Raw genomic sequence first — 22360 nt, forward strand, 5'->3', positions numbered from 1 at the left:
CCTAATGCTAAGGTAGTATAACGCACATACTTTATAATAATGTTCGGTATAACATTAATTAGCTATTATGTATTATAGAAATATTATTTGATATTGGAGAGTCGAATCAAGTATGGTATAGGTTAAAAAAATAGACACTGGAATCCCCATATCTAAAGAGGAAGGCGGCTCGGGGGGCTCGCATAACAATGAAAAGCATGTACAACCGCTGTTTTAGGTTGGGTTAGGTTAGGTTCGTTAGTTATCTTTTGCCCCTCAGAGCAGAAAATAGAAGCCCCGCAAAGCGGGGCTTCTTCGATTTGTCACCAAGTCATATTTGCTATGTTAAAACCTATATTAGTATGATGTCTAAATGTAAGCTCTCCGCATAAATTTTATTTTATGGATTGAACCTAATATAATTTCACACACGATAAAATAATGAAGTAATTTTTTTCAGTAATTTATAAATGTTGGGTAATTCAATTTTATAGACGAAATATTTAATGTATGTAATTTCTTATATAAATGTTAAAAACTCTACCATAAAATAATACTGCTTAAATGAAGTCTTAAGTAATAAAAAAAAAAACATTAAAACTAACTATGAATTAAAGATTTAAAAACTAAACTAAAATTAAAATAAACCTACTTAAAAATTTAACTAATACTTATAATATTATATAAAAACTAAATTATACTAATAAAATATATAAAAATAAAAAGAAGTTATAAAGAGAATACCCCTTCTAGAACCTCCGCCTGCGGCATTGAGCCCATAACGCTGGCTGCATTACCTCTCTGTATTGCATATGTATGTAATATCATATATTATACAGCTAGACATTATGTCATTTATAACTTATATTGGGTAATCGTTAGATTAAATTTATTTTATACCTACCCTTAACTATAAAATATAAAATTATTCCTCATGTTGGTTTATACATTATTGATTATATTACCTTAGTGATATATCTTTAAAAATTATACCATATGTTGTTATATCGAATGAAAATATATCATTTATTGTTATAGCGATCATTACACACCCGTTAAACAACACCTATGCTCCTTGTAATACACATAACTATTTTTCAAAATCAATGTGTGGCTCATCATTCGATAGATCTGCAGAAATAACCTTTTTAACGTCTCTATGAAGATTTTTAATTAAGTAAAATTTTTAATATAATATTATCCAAAGTACAAAAAAAGTTTGGTGTTATTTTTTTACATAGGGTAATTCGTCAGTAACTGGCCACCCTAAACTAAAAATGAATTCTATTCACCTATAAACATAATTCATTTTAGTATAAGGTGGCTAGTTATTGAAGACTGGCCAGTTATTGAAACCTTATACTAAAATGAATTCTGTTTATAGGTGAATAGAATTCATGTTTAATTTAGGGTGGCCAGTTATTGGCCGGTGGCCAGTTACTGGCGAATTACCCTACTAAGGAATTTATTTATATTGGTTGGTGGTTCATATAGGTACGTCTATTGTTGGCGTTCAAGTTTTGTAACGCGGCGCGTTGCCAGTTTTGACGGTACGTACCTACCTACCTACCTATTATAAATTTTCGTATTATTTTTTTATAACAATTAACTTACTTTCATATGCATTTTGTTACCGCACTTCAAATACTATACTGACCAAATGGTAGTTTCCGCCCTCATCACATCTACATAATCTAACCAAAATAATGCTTAACTCAACCATGAAATTGGAAGAACAGCAATAAAATGTTAATAGGAAAGTTTTCTGATTTCTAAACCTAATCAGTGGAGCGACACAATAGAATTGTTATTTAATATCATCTTAGTAGATAAATCAACCGTTTTGTTTTACTGCCATAGAATTCATAACTTCCCGTTTTGAATAGGGCTCGTATAGGCATAGAAAACCAAAATAACTTAATATAATTTCTTAAAAAAAAAGGGAACCGTCTAAAAAAAACCAACCCACTGAAAAGCACAAAATAATTTTTATATACCCCACGTATACTTGTCCAGTCCCTATCCCTATTTTTAATTTTTTAATTTTTTTTATTTATTCTATTTTATTTTTACTTTTTAGTGATAGGTACTTCAAACAAAAACATACAAACATACGGGTGAAACTGAGAACCTCCTTTTTTTAAGGCAGTTAGAAAAAACTTGATCGACCCACCTAGTGGAACTCTGCAACATAGGCATAGGCATGGATGACGAGTCGGTTAACCAAAACAGTAGGTGCCTATGTTTTACCAAACCTGAGTTCCACTAGGTACAGTCAGGGTTCATCATCAGCTCTATCTTGGGTACTGCTCTCCCAAGTGCTCATCAAGGCGTGTCCGATGACCAAAACAGAGTATGCCTATTTGCACCAAACCTGAGTTCCACATCAACATTTTTACGTCCGACTCTTCTAGTATGAGGGCGCCTTCGGCGCCCAGCTTTGGAACGCGTACAGCGTGCCGCGTACGTCTCTTGTACGGCTGTTTCATACATTTTAGCTGATCTGGAATTCTATACCTATTCACGTTATAAAATATTGCAGGTCATTAAAAAAACACCATGTATATAGCGGCCAAACAAATATCTTTTGCTAATACCTTCTTGTATCGCCGTAGTCGGGTAATATGCGGATAGCATCCAGAGCGCTTGTAGATTCGTAGTTCGAATTACCTACCCGACAAATTAATATTTTATCAGGTGCATGCAAGCAAAGCCGGGTGCAAAAGCTAACAATATGTATATTTTTGAAATGTGCTAATTGAGCTCTTTCAAATGATATACAACACGTAATCATTACTTATTTTTATTTTTTTGGTTCGTGACTTTATGACCTCTAGAGGGCGCCGTGTTCATTTTTTTGTGACGTTATGTAGCCTATAACCAGCGGACGATTAAGACGATTCGAATGACATATCGTTTGTCAAATTATAATGTGTGCTTTAGAAGTTATGAGGGAACAAATGAACATACATACATACCCACATACAGTCGCCATCAGATATATCGGAGCGGCCAAGGTGCTCACAAATATCGGAACACGCCTCTATTGTCAGGGCGTTAGAGCGCGTGTTCAGATATTGTTAACACCTTGGCCGCTCCGATATATCTGATGGCGACTGTACATACCGGTCAAAATCATAACCCTCCTTTTGCGTTGCCGTAGTCGGGTAACAACTTCAAACCCTCTAAGTATTAATTATACCTACAGAATATACCAGTGAAATATGTATTGTAGGTAGGTATATTTATAACGCCCACTCCAAGACGCAGTTGCAGCGATGAGCAAATTATTTCTATTCGTTTTAACAATTAACTATTCCAAGTGTGGTGTTTAGTTTACTCGCAAATCTCGGCTCACAATATGTTTTATACTACCTAAATATTATTATATTTGTTAGGTATGTGCCCTACACTAAACTTATCCCTAATACATAGTATTGGAAGTTGGACGATAAGACACAGCTTATCATAAGCCGCAATCTATGAACCATATGAGAATGTGCCCTTAACATTGTCAATATAAACATAAACCAAGCTAACCTTAACTCTTGCACGAGTATTTGGGAGTTCAAGCCGCTCATTGATGTGTCAACAATCAGAATGCAATTAATACCTACCTAATAAATGTCAATCGCCTGAAACAAAATTTGTAAATCTTAGAGATACCGTAAAATGGGGTGAGTAGGGACAAAACTAACATTCAAACCTCGATAACATTTTATTTTTACATTATATGCAAACTTAATTTTATTAATAAATGTTCCGGCCGTTTGTATTTTAGTTTTTTTTTTATGATTTTAGGTAGTTAGTAGTTAATAATTTTATAAGCTCATTGGAATGTACAGGCTGTACACTAATAAGTGTAATATTATTATTTAAAAATGACATTGTTAATAAATAATATGAATAAAAACCGTTGGCATCAGGAACATGGACAATTTTCGATATTTTTTTTGTTGGCTTTATAATATTAATTTATCTACGATACTTAATTCAATGAAATGTTTGTTAAGTATAGTGAAAATATCATGAGCACTGTCATATTTTATATCAGTTGAATGGTATGCGTTTGATACCTGCGAGGCTATAACAATCCAGGTTGCTTTACATTTGTTTGTAATGCAGATATATATTTATATTATTATTACTAATTTCTTTTGATTTATTTTTAAATTATTATGTAAATATTTTACTCTTCCTTTATCTCGTGTCTTTTTTGAAACCAACTACTTTTAGAGTAAGTACTAAAACTTAAAAAATGCATAGGTAAGCAGTTTTTCATTGTGCATATTCGTATTCACGAATATGTCCAGAGGGCCGGTTTTTGAATTCCGATCGCTCGATTTCGGCACTCGAAAATCGGTGGAAAACGGCGAAATGCTATGTTTTGAAATACTAGCGATAGAAATTGGGAATAGAGTGGTATTGATCACTCGTTTTCAATTCTATTAGTAGAATTTAAATGCCTAGTAGTGGAGATATTATTGAACGAAATACACGAAATCGAGCGGTCGAAATTCAAAAATCGGGCCCCAGTCCAGAGGAAAAGCACCGCACTCGGGAACTCGCTTCTGCGCTCGCCGGACGCGCCTCGCGCCTTTTGTTCAAGTAGGCATATTTAATCGTTCGCTTCGTAACATTTTTAAATCTAATTGTTGAAAGTGTCTTCTTGGAGTAATATACATTATACGCATTATTGCAGGTATGTTATTCAACACTATAAAAATATGGAATGTATTTTGTACTTTGTGATATTTTACGAGAACTTTACGCGACAGCTATAGTGTGCAATGCGAATTGTCTAGAAGGTATATATGTACATAGGTATAAAATTGCCTATGCCAAGTTGATGTGGTATGCCACACCCGATTTGGGACTGTAATTTAGATTACATAGATATTAAGAAAGCAAAATTATAATATTATTGATAAAATATTTTAATAATATTACTTTTTCGAAACCTAAATAATTCTACTTCCCTGAATTTTACATCATGAAATATTGTTTAATTTAACGACTAAACGATATAATGCCATAATCCTATTATTTTAAAAAGTAGTGTTTTAAACATTATGGCCTAATGTTGCAATAAACTAACTAAATTATAAAATATTGAACAACAAACAAAAAGAACATAATAATAACAACAAAACCTTTTCGTGGGAGCCCATCTTGTGAGGGCGAGTCGCCGTCTGCCGGAAATAAAATTGCATACCGTTTTATTAGGCAGGCGTCCGGTTTTTTACCCCATAGCTCAGTACTTAGTCCATCGCTTTCACCCAATAACCTAGTTCATTTTAAATTTCATCAACTCTCAATAGTCCTTACACCCTGGCGGGTGCCGCCTCTGCGTGCGTCCCATGACACGGGCAAGGGCAGCATCCGCTCGGTGTACCCCTTACATTTAATTAAAGAGTCAAAAGGGCCTCTACGTGTTGGCTTCGGCTCCGCGCACGCCTCTCAAAGGTCCGGAACACCAGCGTTCCGTGGTGGGAAAGACAGCGTACCTTCAGATCCACAGCGCATGCTTCGTCATCATATATAGAAAGCTCATCCACCTCAGGTTTCGTCAAAATAACTAAATAATGTGGAATCGACATAACTTAATAATTGGCGAAAATAATACAAAGTTAGGTTTCAAGTTATTCGGATAGTTTTTAGTGTAATCTTTGGTAGTTTTTAACTTCTAACCAAACTCGTATACATAATTACTTAACGTAAGATTCTTAATGGTACCTATTTTATATATTTTACGTTTGCTAACAGTGCACAGTGTGCAAGGGTTATGGAATGGTCAGTAAAGTTAGAACTGCCAAATCCATAAAATAAAAACAATTTTGGGTTTTTATCTTCAAAACAATTTCAACTCTTGCGTTTTGTAATGTAAACACATACAAATAAAAAATCGGAACTTCCAGTCCCGCTCTCCTCTTCAACGATATAAGAGTGATTTTTTAAGGATTTTCGGGATTACACGTAAATGGGGAGGTTCATTTGCCAGTCAACATCGCACCTAATACCCTATACCAGGTTAGGTGACAACTTTACGATACAAAATACATATAGCATTCAATTAAAGGGCTATACGCTATGAAATCCGAATATAATTTCAGAAGTTAATTTTTGCTTAGAAAATTACCGTTGCATTTTTTTGATGTTCACGGTTGGATGTCGTCCCCAAACGACGAAATGCTAAATGTGAGATGCCCCCTGGATGCCCCGCTCGAAGCCCGCTCGCCTCCCACCTTAACCTTACCTCAGCCTTAAGTAAGGTAGGTAAACGTACTGGTGCTCGACGCGGTCCCAGTACATATCATCTTGAAACCTAAGTCATTGCCAATAGAGGTGACAGTAGGGTGTCATCTATTGGGCATTAGCATGTCGAGCACTAGTACAGTCACCTGCAATAACATGTTAGGTACACAACGAAGGCCGCAAAAATATCTGACACGATCTTATTTGTAGAGCCATAAGAGCTCGTCACATATTTTTGAGGCCTTCGAAGAGTAACATAATTATTACAGGTGCCTGTACCACCACCTTCCTAAAATAATAGATATAACTATAGTTTGTTACAATAATATTAATATGCATTAAAATATCCCTGCATACGATAGGTACGAATATTATAATCAAATAATTTATCTTTATGGCTGTTTAATCAAAGTAGAGAATCCTCTACCTAATCAATCGATTAGGTGTAATATTATTATGTTTAATTATACTTACTTCGAATGCACATACATACCTAATACAAAATTAACGAACCACCTTCTCGTACCTATTGTAAGTGTAGCTGCCCGCGAATCTCTATTAACAAACAAAGGCCAATCCTGTTATTACGTTTTTTCTCTTTACAAAAAATATAGACGCGGATTTTCGTACTACTTCAAAGAATGTAAGTAGGTTTGTAATGTTAAACAGGATTCGTGCTGAAGGCTCGCGACGGAAAGACGGAAGTGGGCGAGCCCCAACCTACAATCGTATTTATTTCAAACCATCGAGTGTTGTGCGCTCTCAGTTTATTTGAAAGACTCGCATTCAGTTAATGCTGCTTGTGTCATAATCATCAACTTGTTGAGGAAAGTTGGCGCTATAAATAGAGAGAGAAGTTCTGCACCTTGCAAATTAATGAATAATTTAGGTTCCTACTTATTTATGTTATTTGCATATCAATATTGCAGTAATTTACCTTTTCCATAGTCATTAAAATATAAGATGAACAAGCTGCAACATTATCATACCTACTACAAACACACAACAATGTGACAATAGAGGTCCAGCCAGCGAACGAAAAGTCTTCTAGAAATCGATTTTCGCTCATGTCGTCTCGGATATGGGTATATTTGGTATCAGTGCATTCAGCATGATGTCCTGAACACTAATATATGAGTTGACAAGCGCGAAAGTGGTGGGGGTAGTTGCTGTGACGTCATAAAGTCGGCAGTACAACGTGTTTTACTTTTTTCTTTTAAACATACCATGTGGGCTACCAAATGAAAGGGCTTTGTGAGTAGATAGATAAATATATAACATTTTTACTACTTAGTCCAACAAATTATTAGAAAAAATTTCACAACCCTGAGTTTTTTTTTATCATTTATATCAAACTAGTGCAATGAATCGTTTGAAAGTTTTGACGCCACGGTTGAACACACTACACATGTACTTAACACACCCACAAGTAGGTACACACTGGCATAGACTGCTAGAATTCTAATACTTTACACGACACGAAAAGTGGCGACGTCTTTGGATCTTAGGTCTTTTAAAATGAATAGGGGTCTTTAAGAAGCATTTTGTGATAAAGTGAATATTTTCAGATGCAATCGCTGCGAAAGGAAAAACTTTAGTATTAAAAAATCATGAAAGCTTAGTAACGGCTTCCAATGAAAACTATAGCGGACGTAATCGATTAGCAGTTTTTGTATTTTCGCAAAATCTTCCCTTCTGAGTAAGTAAATAAAATATACAAGTGCTGCGAAGGTTCTCCCTTTTGCTTATTATGTACAATTGTACATGATACAATAATGCCCCCGTTCAAGATAGCCTATTGTGACGGACGGGTAACTACGGAACCCTATACAGTAGACCTAGCACAGGAGGGTCGTGACAGTATTTCGCCCGCGAGATAGATTACCCGCCTTTTTTTCTAACTGTATTAATTAAAGAGGGACGGATAGTTTACTCGTATCTCGCGGGAGAGATACTGTCGCGCCACTCCTGTGCTAGCCCGACAGAGCATGGCCCGGTATGCTCCTGGCCGGGTTTTTAATTAACTACAATCCTTAGCTATCAAAACCGGCTACTTACATGGGAAGTTATTAGTGTACTTGTTAACGGTAAGAGATTTAGGTCTGCCCCGCCAAGCATGACATCCATACTTATACATATACTAGCGACCCGGCCCGGCTTCGCACGGGTTAACAAATTATACACTGAAACCTTCCTCAAGAATCACTCTATTGATACGTGGAAACCGCATGAAAATCCGTTCAGTAGTTTTTGAGTTTATCGCGAACAAACATACAAACTCACAAACAGACAGACGCGGCGCGGGGTCTTTGTTTTATAAGGTGTAGTGATGATTATCAGCTACCTATTGAAACCCTCTGAAAATACTCATGCCATTATTTAGGTACCGTATTCTCCTTCAAAAAATTACAAATTGAAACTGGTTTTCTTATTACCGTTACGGTGGTTATGGGTTGTGGGGCAGATGGGTACGTATCCCGCGTCTTAGTCATTCGCTTGTTTTTAAATAAACGCCTAGCGTTCTTCAAACATTCGACGGGCGATCATTCTCGCGGGTTTGATCTTATTTTAACAAGTACTCGTCGTCTTACAAGAAACATGACGTTCAGGTGTTTATTTTCAAGCGATTTCTTGTACTTCTGTAAACCTTTCGATTTAATAGACGAATGTCTGTTCAACGTCTGCCTAACAAGAAAAAAAACGTGAAACTAAGATTGTTGACACTCGAACAGTCGACATGTTAGTGCCCAGTATTAAAAAAAAATGTTTATAAATCATTTATTATCAACTATATCAAAGCTTATAGAAACCCTCTAATATAGGCGTGTAGTGAAATAACATTTACGAAGTTTAGGCAATGTTCCTAAGCAGGTCCTGTTTAGCGGAACATATATTACTTTAAAAAATCGAACACAGAAATTAAGTGACCGTTAACAAAGCACTAAACTTTTTGACCTCGAGTATTTCAGGAAGATTCTAATTGAGAAACGGTGTAATGGTCGACAGTCCTATTTTAGGGTTCCATAGTCAAAAATAGTTTCGCCGTATCCGACTGTCCGTCTGTCTGTGCGTAGACAGACCGTGGCCGTGCCCAGAGTTGGGCAAAAATTAACTTGAATAAGAATAAGAATAAAAACAGAAATTTATTTCTTATTCAAATCAATTTGAATTAGAATAATTCTTACACTAGTTATTTTAGAATAAAATTAAGGTGAATAAATCATGTGACTTTTATTTTAAATGCGGAATAAAAAACAGAATAATTATTCTAGAAGTGAGGCTATTCTAACTAAGGTTTTATTCAATTAAAATGTTATTTAGAATTAAGTTAATTTTTGTAGTACAATTGGTTAAATTTTGTAAGTTGATTTTCACCCTTCTATTTAAAAGTCGGATTGATTTGATATTTGTTACTTTAGTTTAGGTATAGGTACACATTGAAGAGTTCCGCTATACGCTATCTAGTTCTATCATCTGATCAGGGTGCTTAGCCAACATGCCAAACGTTGACGCTCCGTAGAGTTGCGCATAGTCTCTCTCTATCACTCTTACATATTAGTGCGATACAGAGACAGATAGCGTTTCGTTGTCGCAGTACTCGTAGCGCAAACGATTGGGTGCCTAGCTAAGATGCCAATTTTTGTTTTTAATTTAATAACCAAATCATAAGGTACAATTTAGCTGTTTTTAGCGCTTTCTGTCTCTATCACTCTTACATATTAGTGCAATAGAGAGACAGAGATAGCGTTTCGTTGTCGTAGCGCAAACGATTGGCATGTTGGCTACGCACCCAAGGTGCTAAGCAAAGATGACAATTTTTGTTTTTAATTTCATAACCAAATCATTAAGTAAATTTAGCTTTTCTGGGGGCCTAGCCAAGATGCCAATCGCTTGTGCTCCGACAACGAAGCACTTTCTGTCTCTATCACTCTTACATATTAGTGCGATAGAGGGACAGAGATACCGTTTCGTTCTCGTAGCGCAAACGATTGGCATATTGGCTACGCACCCAAGGTGCCTAGCCAAGATGTCAATTTTTGTTTTTAATTTAATAACCAATTCTTTGGGTACAATTTAGCTGTTCAGGGGGCCTAGCCAATATGCCAATCGCTTGCGCTCCGCCAACGAAGCGCTTTCTGTCTCTATCACTCTTACATATTAGTGCGATAGAGAGACATAGCGTTTTGTTGTCGTGGCGCAAACGTTTGGCATGTTGGCTACGCTTCCATGTGCCTTGCCAAGATGCCAATTTTTGTTTTTAATTTAATAGCCAAATTAGGTAAATTTAGCTGTTCTGGGGGCCTAGCCAACATGCCAATCGCTTGCGCTCCAACAACGAAGCGCTTTCTGTCTCTATCACTCTTATATATAAGTGCGATAGAGAGACAGAGAGATCGCTTCGTTGTCGGAGTGCAAACTATTGGCATAATGGCTAGGCCCCCAGAACAGCTAAATTTTATCCAAAGATTTGGTTATTAAATTAAAAACAATAATTGTCATCTTGGCTAGGCACTTTGGGTTCGTAGCCAGTATGCCAATCGTTTGCGCTACGACAACTAAACGCTGTCTCTGTCTCTCTATCGCACTAATATGTAAGAGTGATAGAGACAAAGCGCTTCGTTGTCGGAGCGCAAACGATTGGCATCTTGGCTAGGCCCCTAGACCAGTTAAATTGAACCTAATGATTTGATTAGTAAATTAAAAATAATACGGTTACTGAAACTATGCGTTATGCGACAGTCAATTTGTAAGATTTTATTCCATAAAATAGGTATAAATTAGACAACAGACTAACTACTATTACATCTACCTAACTATACGTAATTAGTACCTATACGGTACCCGAACTACATTTTTATTCGTGGAATATTATTTCAATTAAAAATCATGATTATATTTATATGATTAAGAATAAGTTATTCTCATTCAATTTTTTCTCATACGAATTATTCCCGACCAAAATTATTTGAATATTTTTGACGGGAATAAAATCGATATGATTTTATTCCTACGAATTCTTATTCAAATAATGATTTTATTCTTGAATGCCCAACACTGGCCGTGCCGTGGCCTGCAATGCAGTTTGGCACGGATAATACATATCCATCACGATACACGCCGTAAAAGTGGTAAAATAAAAAGTAGAAAATAATTTTTACATTACATATGGTCCTCTTTTCCGCACTTGTATCGTAAATAGGTAAATATTTTTTGGGTAGGTAAGGGACGGGAAGGGGGTGTGGATGATTTTTTTCGCTTCATTGCTTTGGTGTGGGGTTCGTTGGATAGGTAGGTATTTCAAAATAAGTAGGGGTCTTGAACAAACATTTCCTGAAGCAAACGTAATAAGAATAGCTGAAGTGAAAGCACGTGACCGTGGTAAAATTGTTACCCAGCTGAGAGCCCGTGATTTAATTACGCAAACCAAAAGTACAATCATGTTTCTTTTGTCAGTTAATTTGTTACAAAATGACCAATCTCAAATGCATGGTCTTTTTCGAGGCAATAGGGCTTCGCCAGGTAGCCCTTTGTCGCGGTGGTCGCTGCTGCCCGCCGCAGCCCCACTAGGCTGCCTATTCAATTTTAGATTGAACAAATAATGATATTTGTAAATGAATAAAGTGCCTCGTGTTTCTAGCCAAGTTATTTACCTACTGAAAGTTTAGTAGGTACGTACATTTAACTGGTTTATACATTGAAGTAAAACTTAACTTAACACTTATTTCGCTTAAAACTTTATTTTTTTCTTCGCCAATATGATGAAAAACTTTGTGTGTATTAGGTACGGCCATTACGGGTAGAGATTCAGTTATAGAATCCTTCCCTTCGTTCAGGATTCAATGTACGTCCACGCCGTAAATAAGTCATTTTGCTCCCTTGTGAGACAATCTACTAATGAGTCTTATTCATGAGACTTTTCTAGAAGAAGCCTGCGCAACTTGCTCTTAAATGAAGATTGTCGTATTTTACGGAGAAGGGTATTCCAAAGAGGAATCACATGTATGGAGTAGGAGTTTGATGTTCTCGGAGCGATGAAAGGAGACTAAAAGCGTTAGTTTACGGGAGGAACGGAGCTCACGGCCTGGCTGTGCTAATTTCCTTAAGTGAAGCTGCTGATTGAACTATATAGGTACATACTTAATATGCCCGCTGGCAGTGCCATATGGCGCGCTAGCGCTTTCTTTGATCTGAACGGACACGTAACTCGTAGAAAAATAAAGTTATTCAGGAAATGTTATTGTTTCAGTAGCTCAGTGCGCTTTACAGCGTAGCTTGGGCACCAGTTTTAGGCAGCGGGCACAGGAGTAGCTCGACGCTGTCGGCGCCCGAGGCCCGCGATGGTCTGCTGCACCTGTTCCAGCAGTGCTTGCTCAAGTACGCACACTTTCTCTATCACCCAGGTAACAATATTGATATTTGCTCCTCTTGCATGTGCATTGAAGTGTCCTCCTTAATTTAAGTAGATTTTAAAGTTAATAGGTACATAAATGACTTAACCTAAGTATTTTTTGCACAAAAATATCTAGGTATTTCATTTGTACATAGGTCAATCAAATTAGATTTTGATTTTAAGTTTTGGTCCTTAAAGGACGTTAGACCGGGCTTCCGGAGCTTCGTTTTCTATGGGAAGCTCCACGTGATCACTGATCAGCCGTCATAGAAAATGACATGCCGGACGACTCGGCCCGGGCACGGCCCGATCTAGCGTGAGTCATCCTTAATGCGTGTAATCCGATTTTGCTCAATCCCAGGAGGTGTGCATACATTTTTGCCCTTTTTCAGTTTTTTGCTTGTAGATCGAAAACGGTGCGCAAAATTTGTTCTAATCTTGATGTAAATTACCTTAACATGAATTCATAGTCTAAGTTGTAAAAAATGGCCACCATTATGAATTTATTTATTTTTTGTAAAATCATGTTAAAAATCCGAAAACGCCTTTTTACCAGTGTCGTATGCACACCTCCTGCTCCTGCTATAAAATCTATGCACACCTCCTGGGACTGCGCAAACTCTGATTAGGTACACGCTTTTAGGACCAAATGAAGGTATTCAAATTATTTCCAGCTTGCTGGGAACTCGTTTCTCGACACGCTATTTTTGGATCTAATTTGGTTGGCCTAGTGATGAAGTGCGAGCCAGAGCCAATAGGATGAAGTGCCAGCCAGGGATAGTATAGAAAAAAAAAGAAAATTCCATAGGTACCTTGTTTGCAATTCAATTTGTTATAAATACCTACTCAATTGAAACTTACTACGGTTAATTATATCCTCTCGTAATCTCAACGTTCAGTTTGACGGGATAACTTTCAGGAGTAGGTACAACACGTGTACGCTCAGCTACGACTTAAGAAATATATATATATGTATTTACAAAACAGTTGGTTCGCTTAACTGAATTTCCTGGTATAACTTGACCCCGAGACTCGTTGTAACTGTCCGTAATTCTGGGTCCAACCTGCACGAAGCATCCACAAAAGTGCGCCACGAGCTTGCCACGTGCTCTACGTATATCGGCGGTTAATAATAGACGACGACAGGATCGCAGCGCATTTCATCTTATAGGTACTACAAATACTGTCAGCATTAAGAGCAGCGGAACAACGTGCCACCCCCTAGATCTAGACACGCGGCAGCGTGTCCAGCCAAGTTCAAAAGAAAAATGAACTGGCGACGCAGCGGCCGTGTGTTAATATTACACGAACCATTTGGAGCCACTTTTAACCCCTGCGTAGCTCATAATCTAACATAAACATGAAATTTGGTTAATTTATTAAGATCCTTATAGGGCTAACTAGAACCTCATATTTCATGAATATAGCTCAACCGGTTGTTAAGATACAAACATTATTTTCTCACTGACTCACTTACTGACTGCCCTATCATCAAAAACCTAACCCACTTCCAGATGACCTAGCAAGTTGCAATTTGGCATCCAGCTTGTTAATTGTGTGGTGCGAAACTGAGATAAAGAAACAGTGTATTTTCTACGATTTGTAAAATTTTCCAAAAAACAGTTTGATTACATACTAAGCGCCTAACGATTTTGTAATAGCAAAAATAAATTTTAGTTTCGAAATCAACTATGTAGAATACTAATAATTTCCGTACAAAAAGTAATGATATCCCATCAAAAACATAAATGTGAAATGAGAGCCAAGTTCAATATTAAGAATATTCGTCGTTGTTGACTTCGCCGGAAAAAGAATTGAGATGTTTGGGTGCCAAGTTCTAGTTTGCTTGGGGTGTAATTAAAGTTCAGGATTTGCCTTGGCTAGTTTTTATACCAAAAAACTAAATTTTAGAAAAGTAACATAGAAGAAATAATATAGCGTGTACGTAAAAAGTAAAAACCAGACAAGTCAAATCCTGAACTTTAATTACCTACACCCCAAGCAAACTAGAACTTTGCACCCATATAGATCTCAATTCTCTTTCTCAACAACGACGAATATTATTCATATTAAACTTGGCTCTCATTTCACATTTATGTTTTTGATGGGATAGAGATATACCGAGATACTGTTTGCCATCAAAGTATCTTCCGCACTCTAATTGTTGTAGGTACATTACATATCGAGACATGCCAGACGTAGCCCACTACTAGGTATAGTGTTTTTCACATAGTTTGGGTACGGTGACTGCTATCATCTCAATACAATTTTTTGTTTTAAAGTTATAAATTAGATTGAGATGACAGCTATCACCGTACCCAAGCTATGAGAAAAAAATATGCTGATTATAAATGCGCCACGTGCTGAAGCATTTACATAAGCTGCCAGCATCCAAGTACGGTACCATACCGCGGGGAATACCTTATTTTACAGTAGTACCTATTATTAAAACTCGATGGGTACGCTGACAGGTGTCACTTCAATACAATTTAACGAGATTTGACATTTATAAGTTATAAATTATATAGAGCAGACATCACTCCACCCTGTCCTTTATTTAAGATTACAATTATTTTTATTTTTATATATGTTAATATATGATTTTAAGTTTTATTTGTTTTTTACATTTTATGCACATAAGTAAAAAAAACCTTTTTTACCACATTTATTAATAAAGATTGTTACACCTAAGGTAGACGTCCGAGTGCACGTCACCGTCACTGTCCCCGTACATGTCATAATTAAATTCACGTCATTAGCAATAGAGGTGACGACAGTCGGGTGTTCACTGGAACGTTTACCTTTTAGGGTACTGTATGTACCTACCTACTGCAAGCTATGAGTATGTTTGACTCTTAATATAATATTACTTACCTACCTATGCTATCAGCATTTTTCACTTGGGATAAGTATCGACTTGCAAAAGCCATCGATCACCATTGCACTTGACCTCCTTCCGCACAATCGCCGTGACAGCGTTTAACCTTCCTTACCTACTTCCTAAGTAGGCACATTCGTAACTCTGTAGCCCAATTTTTACCCGACAGTGTAACGCAAAGGAGGGTAATCTGTTTATCAAAACGTAAATACTTAATATAAACGCATAGCTTTACTAAATCTTGTCCTAATGTTAGTATTACTATATTTACTTAGACCTAGATTTAATATGCTAAGATATGGATAAGAGACCCTTAAAATTTTGTTAATAAATGTACAATTACCTTATTGAGTGTTACAAATGTTAACAGAAATGCTAATATAACATCTAAAGCTGAAAGTATCATTTATATGGACCTATACTTCTACTCAAGTAGTTAGCAGTCACTTATTTGGCACCCGTTTAACAGCTAAGTATCTACATAATAAACGCTATTATATCACTAATATAGTGCGCTTCTAACTCTTATTTTATCCTCTAACCCTATTGTAGCGCCGTTTTGCAAACTAAGGTAACAAAAATTTGTGCCTAATCCGGGGGTATTATATGGTTACAACCGGATATTACTCCTTTTATAGAACATCGGTAGAACCTCAGGAGTCAGGGGTAATGTATAGGTAGATCTCTTTTAAGTACCTCTTATATTTAGCGCCTAATGTTAGTTAGGTAAGTACATAGGTACCTACATGTAAAACCTCTAAAAGTACTTACATACCTAAGATTAAAAGCTTTTAGTCAACTTGTGTAATTTCATATTATAACAAGCTTATTCTGATTTTAATAGGTACCTAATAGATTAAAAATTAGACTTGGAATATTATGTGTCAAGTGACATTTTAGTCGAAGAAATGTGACTTTTGACACTGACAGATCAGAACCATATCTAATTCTTAACCTGTATTCAAATCAGAATAGGCCTCTAAGTCCATACAAATAACACAATAGGGTTATAAATAAAGCCTTTATTTAGGCTTTATATGGCCATAATGTGAGTCAAAAAATAAATCACCTGTAACAATTAGCAAGGTAAGGTTTGTAAATTTGTGAATCCGGCTGCCACGTCACAGGATATTGATATTTATTGTTAACAAGGTTTTTTCAAATAAATATTATTCTATTTACCTTTTTTTTTTTGGTTTTCCGCAAGAATCAAGAGATTCACATACGACAAGTCCCTTTTTAGACTTGAAGGTATCAAAAAAGTCCCTGTACTGCGGCACGTACACACGGCTCGTTCCAGGCAGACCACAGTTAGTTAACGCCTCCTCGACTTCCAGTTTATTCAACTCCTTGGCAACGCACAACTCTGATAGATATTCATACCATTCGTCCCAATTCAATTCAGCTTTACTGAAACAAACAAGTAATATTTATATCAAGGATTTTTATATAAGAACCTGAAAGCTATCAGCGACTGTAAATACGATGTAAATATTTTTTTTTGTATCTGAGTCCTATCGTGTTGGATGCATTGATTGAGATGCTTTTGTTTCCCGGTTTTCCTAGATACTCCACTTTGAAATTATAATTATAAATATTTAGTGATAATTTTAAGTCAAAATGTTTTATACACCTGAATTTATTCCATATGATTCCCGTGTCAGTCATAGTGACACGTCTATCGTCTATAATATGGCTCTGGCGCATCCAGTAGTCGGAGCAGTACAGCGTGATGGTATCTCTAGGACAGGACCAGTCGACCATCTTGGCGAATGAGGCAAATTGTCCTTCAAGCGTAGCAATGTTTAATTCTTCCGTATCCTCCATTACCAATATGTGCTAATCTGAAATGTACTTAAAGTTAAACTATTTAAAATTTCATATTAAATCTGTACTATGTGAAACGGGTGCGTTGACTTTTTTAGTTTGATATTATGTAATTAACAGAATCTGAAAACTTGTGTCCATTTACCCAGTAGAAATTTAACGTGAGTATGTTGTTGTCTCATGCTTCAAATACACTTTAATGTGAAAACTATACTGTATAGCTGAAATCTAGCAGATTTTATTTACGTATATTCACTATTTTTTTACAAAACTATATTGGTTTTTTAACAGAAAAAATAGGTAAGCTCAAATATTTTTCCGCGAATGGATTCGTAATCCTGGAAAAACCATTTCTATTTTCATAAAAATTTCAATCGGCGCTTTATACCATATTTTTGTTTTTTTCGGGCTACATATTACTTATAGGTACCTGGTATAGTGCGTAGCTTTCAAACAGAGCCCGATGGCTAATCCTATTGTCTATTGTTAAGTAAAACCGCTCGTGCCACGTGCCACAACCACCTGCATAAAAAATCGTTCGTTCACTTTACCTGGGTATTGAATAACAGCTCCTATGGAATTGCAATAAGATTCAAAATAAACTAATTTTGGTACGATGTATGTGGTCCGTTCAACTCGCCGGCAACCCAGTACATCGGTTACTGAGTGCCAGTGAGTCGAACGCTACATAACCAGTCTAAAATGTGTCTTCGAGATGCGTAACAAAGGCGCGTTATCGGAGAGCGCACCTACACTGGTTTTTGAGCGTTGGACTAGCCCGCGGTCAGGAGCCAAATAGAATAATGAAGACCCTTTTTTGCAGGTAAGTAGCACGTGCGGTTTTACTTAACAATAGACAATAGGATTAGCCATCGGGCTCTGTTTGAAAGCTACGCACTATATACAGCTGACGTGCGCTAAGTTAACTCATCATCAACATTTAAGAGCTATGCTCTTGTCGGTGGAGTAATCGCCACTCTTCTTTCTGCTGGGCCATCTTTTTAACTCCCTCGTACGACACGACAGAAACTCTATCTTTTATTTGGCTGAGATATGTGAGCGTGGGCCTTCCTCTGCGTCTTTTCCCCTCAATCTTGCCCTCCAAGATGTTTAAAAAGAATCTGTCCAACCGTATCAGGTGGCCAACCATCTTGCCCCTTCTACCTACCTACCTATCCTAAATTAGTTAGGTAACCATAATCATATATATTATATAGGCATCTCAAACTTTGCAAGTTTTTCAACCGGAGGTTCAGCGTTCTCATAGTCAGTATAAATAGACGCTTGTACGTAAGCTGTGGTCTTGAATCGAGTGACTCTTCATACTCTTCTTTATCATAAAAATATTAGCCTTGACCTCATAAAATCAAATAGCAAGTACCTAGTAAAACAGTAAGTAGGCAAACAAACATAGTAATTCATTGACAAACTACCAATTTCCCGTATTAACTGTTACAATCCAAAATTCATAAATACCTTTACAATCACTCGAAGAAGAAATGTTTGTCCAATAGCGTTTCCAATTTTGTCACAACTTGGAATGGGAGAGGAGATATCAAAACATCGGAGGTTCATAGATTTGCTAATTATCTAGTTTTGAAATAAAACAAAATATTATACCTACATGACACGTCATAAAATATGTCTTGTAAAACCTGTAAGTAGAGGCGTCGACTCATATACTCCTATATCAATGATCCACATCCTGCAAAATAATCACATCACATCATAAACTCTGAACCCGAGTAAAATATATAAATTATAGGTATAATTCAAACAGACGATATAAAAACTTTAGCGGTTTGTCGAGAGCTCCTGAAATTACCCGACTGTACCTAAGTTGGAAGTTTAAACTTAATATGACTCTTTGCATGTGGAAGCTAGGGTTAAACATTAAATCGATAAGTTTGTTATTCATCTACAATGCAAATAAACGGTGTAGCGTTCATTCTTTCAATACGGATCCAACTAAGGGCAATGATGGGGACCTTGAGCTACTGACCTCACTGTATGTATATTAAGCAAAAAATTATGGTCTCGGAGAAATCACTTATGTTCGTTTTAGCATTAGAAAGATCTTCGCAGAAGTAAGCTTGGGGTTCCAAATCCGGCACTTTTAGCGGTAATCATTTGAAGTAAATTATATGTATTGACCATGCTACATTAGATAATTCAATAATTATTAACAATTAAAGAGCCTGATAAAAACTGCACGCTTGCTTCTGTGGAGTTCTTTCTAATGCTAAAAAAAACGAACTATACATTTGAATACGTACATTAATAGAGTCTGTTCGGAAAGAGAAGAGCCGTGGAACTCGTGGAATTTAATGTATAGGGCCCCATACATTCCACGACACTTCTCTTTCCGCACCGTCACCATAGCTTACAGTAAAATTTAGGTAATGTGTAATAGATTTTCATTTTATTTATATTATACACTGTGGAAAAAAATGGACCCTGGAGGGAAAGTGCCTTAAAACCTTTGGTTATTTTACTTAGTTAAAGTAAACATCTCAATTATACTCTGTAAATATGAAGTATAATATTTTTCAGAGTATTCAGATAAAATATGAAGCATATTTTCAGAGTAACTGATATAAAAATAAAACTGTAATAACATTTCGCTCGTGGCATTCCTGGGCTATAGGTTCCACTAGAGTCGGACCAAGCTAACTCTGCACGGCATTTGCAATTTGCTATATGGTACGCTGGGTAGGTATCGATATAAGTACATCTGAAAATAAATGTAAATTTAACATGTTTTCGTATTTAATACGCTAACATGAAAACGCAACATTGAGACTTGATCTTGTAATGAATGAAAGACAAAAGTAATCTTTCGGCGGTTTTTCTAAGAAAAACCAGCCGGCGTATTATGGATCGCTTTATCCGCGTGATAAAATAACTGTCATTTTTTAACTCCGCGGGATAGAAAGTCACGGACACCGTTTTATCTATGGAAGGTAGAGGCCACGTTGACAAAGACGACCATAATATCCGTACAGGCGGGTAAAATCCGGTAAAATCTGTCAGAGTAGTCGTCATGGTCACGAGCTTTATGTATAGTTTGATATTTTGCTATGCTCTGCTTTTGACATCCCCTTGTCAATCCCCTTGTACGTTTCCATAGCGACGTCTGTACATTGAGCAGTATATTCAGCATAGTAATATTTTAGATTGTATAATATTTGTTGATTCTCTCTAACTACAGGTATGTAAAGTTTGAAATTATCGGAAAGTTACAACTTCACAAGTATTCTTGAGATATAATTCTGAATAAGAATTTATTCAAGATATAATATAATTCAAATATGATTTATGTTTTGACAGCTAATGGGAGATGAGGAACAAGCTACTCTTGACGGACAGTTCCGTGATTTCGCTAAGCTATACGATCACAAACGAAGTGGCTTAACGATCACTCTGTTCCGATCTGACTTCTGGATGCGCCAGGCCAAACTCCTCGACGACAGGAAACTGACTATGACTGACACTGGTGTGCTGTGGAATACATACAAGTGATTAGAGCTCACAATCACTACAGCTTCTAAAACAAAGTCCCCCGCCGCGTATGTCTGTATGTTCGCGCTAAACTCAAAAAATATACTTAACGGAGGTTTATGCGGTTTTCACCTACTTATCAATAGAGTGATTCTTGAGGAAGGTTTAAGTGTATAATTTGTTAAGGATTACCCGTGCGAAGCCAGGGCGGGTCGTTTTGTGAATACTTGACTAATTTATAGGTTTATTAATTGAACCTATTCGGACAGACCCACTTTACTCGTATCATGTCATGACTAATATGATCATAAGATAGGGTTTGTGAGAAATTGTGGGATAATAACGGATTGTGTTTATTTTAGCAAATCAGAGTTGGACTGGGACGAATGGTTGCAGTTTCTGAGCGACCTATGTGCTTTGAAGGAATTGGATGAAGAACTAGTACAAGAAACGTTGACAAACTGCGGATTACCAGGCCAGGGTAACGTCGTTGTACCACAATACAGAGACTTTTTCCTCACTTACAAACCCAAAGAGAAAATGCTTTTTTGAATATGTTTATTTAATTCACGAGGTGTCTTGTTTAGATTAAATGAAAAATTGAAAACAAATACATATCAGACCTCTACATGTATTTTTTCTGTATAGGTCAACCGAAGCAATTTCGTCCGCTGGGGTAGGTAAGCGATTGCCATATAGTTATGTTATGTTACCAAGGCAATCCGGAGGTCCTATAGAATCTAATATAGTAAAGCCTGACAACAGTTTATTTAACCCTGAGATAGTGTCGCTGCAAACAGCTTACGTATGGCAATAATGTGCGTACGTCATGTATAGTCGGGGTAGTGGGCATTGGCTTCATGTTGATACTCGTATAATGTCAAAACATATTGCTTACAGAAAATTCGGTTCTTTCAATTTACCTATTCGTCAAAATCTGATTCTAAATATTCAATATTTATATATTCTTGTTGTGTCGCTTTCAGGACCACCAACCTCGAATAAAACGTTCAGTCTCCAATTCGATTATAGGATTTTTATCGTCGATCTACATAAACCTTAAATGAAATATTAAACTTTAAACCAAACAACTAACCAGTTCAATAAAACCGCACTATAAAATGTCAATACCGGTCATGTCAACAACCAACTTTAAAACATTGCTTATTGGAATGCTATGTAATCCTTCGTCTTTTTAAGCTGTAAGTATTTGATTGCATTCACTACAATTTTTTTCGCATCTTTGGTCATTTTTTTGGCATTTTTATCTTAAATTAAATTCAGAGTGAAACATTAATTTTTAATTTGACCACCTGTCGTGAAAAAAAATTACTAGAAAAGAAATGAGCAAATAACGTCAAGTTATTGAGCATGTTATGCAGATTCAAAAATGGTATGACACTAATGACACATGTACCTCCCTGCAATAAAATAGGAATTATTATCATCTTTCGAAAGTCTCATAAAAAATAAGTTAAAACTAGGAAATCTTCAATCCGTTGCTAAAAGTATTAGTAAAAATAACGATT

At 36.4% G+C, this 22360-nt stretch overlaps 1 protein-coding gene and 1 long non-coding RNA gene across 2 annotated transcripts in view; one reads left to right on the forward strand and one right to left on the reverse strand.

Annotated features, from left to right (window-relative positions):
- LOC134804946 (uncharacterized) overlaps window positions 1–22360 on the reverse strand; it is a 371780-nt gene that overhangs the window by 157739 nt on the left and 191681 nt on the right. The gene's annotated exons all lie outside the window — the stretch shown is intronic.
- LOC134804906 (tubulin polymerization-promoting protein homolog) lies at window positions 20664–21389 on the forward strand. Its single transcript, XM_063778223.1, has 2 exons — window positions 20664–20848; window positions 21194–21389. Exons 1-2 carry the CDS (start codon window positions 20664–20666, stop codon window positions 21381–21383), a joined length of 375 nt encoding a protein of 124 aa, XP_063634293.1. The 3' UTR covers window positions 21384–21389.

This window comes from Cydia splendana, chromosome Z, assembly GCF_910591565.1.
Source record: "Cydia splendana chromosome Z, ilCydSple1.2, whole genome shotgun sequence".
NCBI classification, from domain to species: domain Eukaryota; kingdom Metazoa; phylum Arthropoda; class Insecta; order Lepidoptera; family Tortricidae; genus Cydia; species Cydia splendana.

Coding starts and splice junctions, on each gene's coding strand:
- LOC134804906 (XM_063778223.1), top strand. CDS start 20,664: ATGGGAGATGAGGAACAAGCTACTCTTGACGGACAGTTCCGTGATTTC. Junction 20,849..21,193: donor GTGCTGTGGAATACATACAA/GTGATTAGAGCT, acceptor TGTTTATTTTAG/CAAATCAGAGTTGGACTGGG.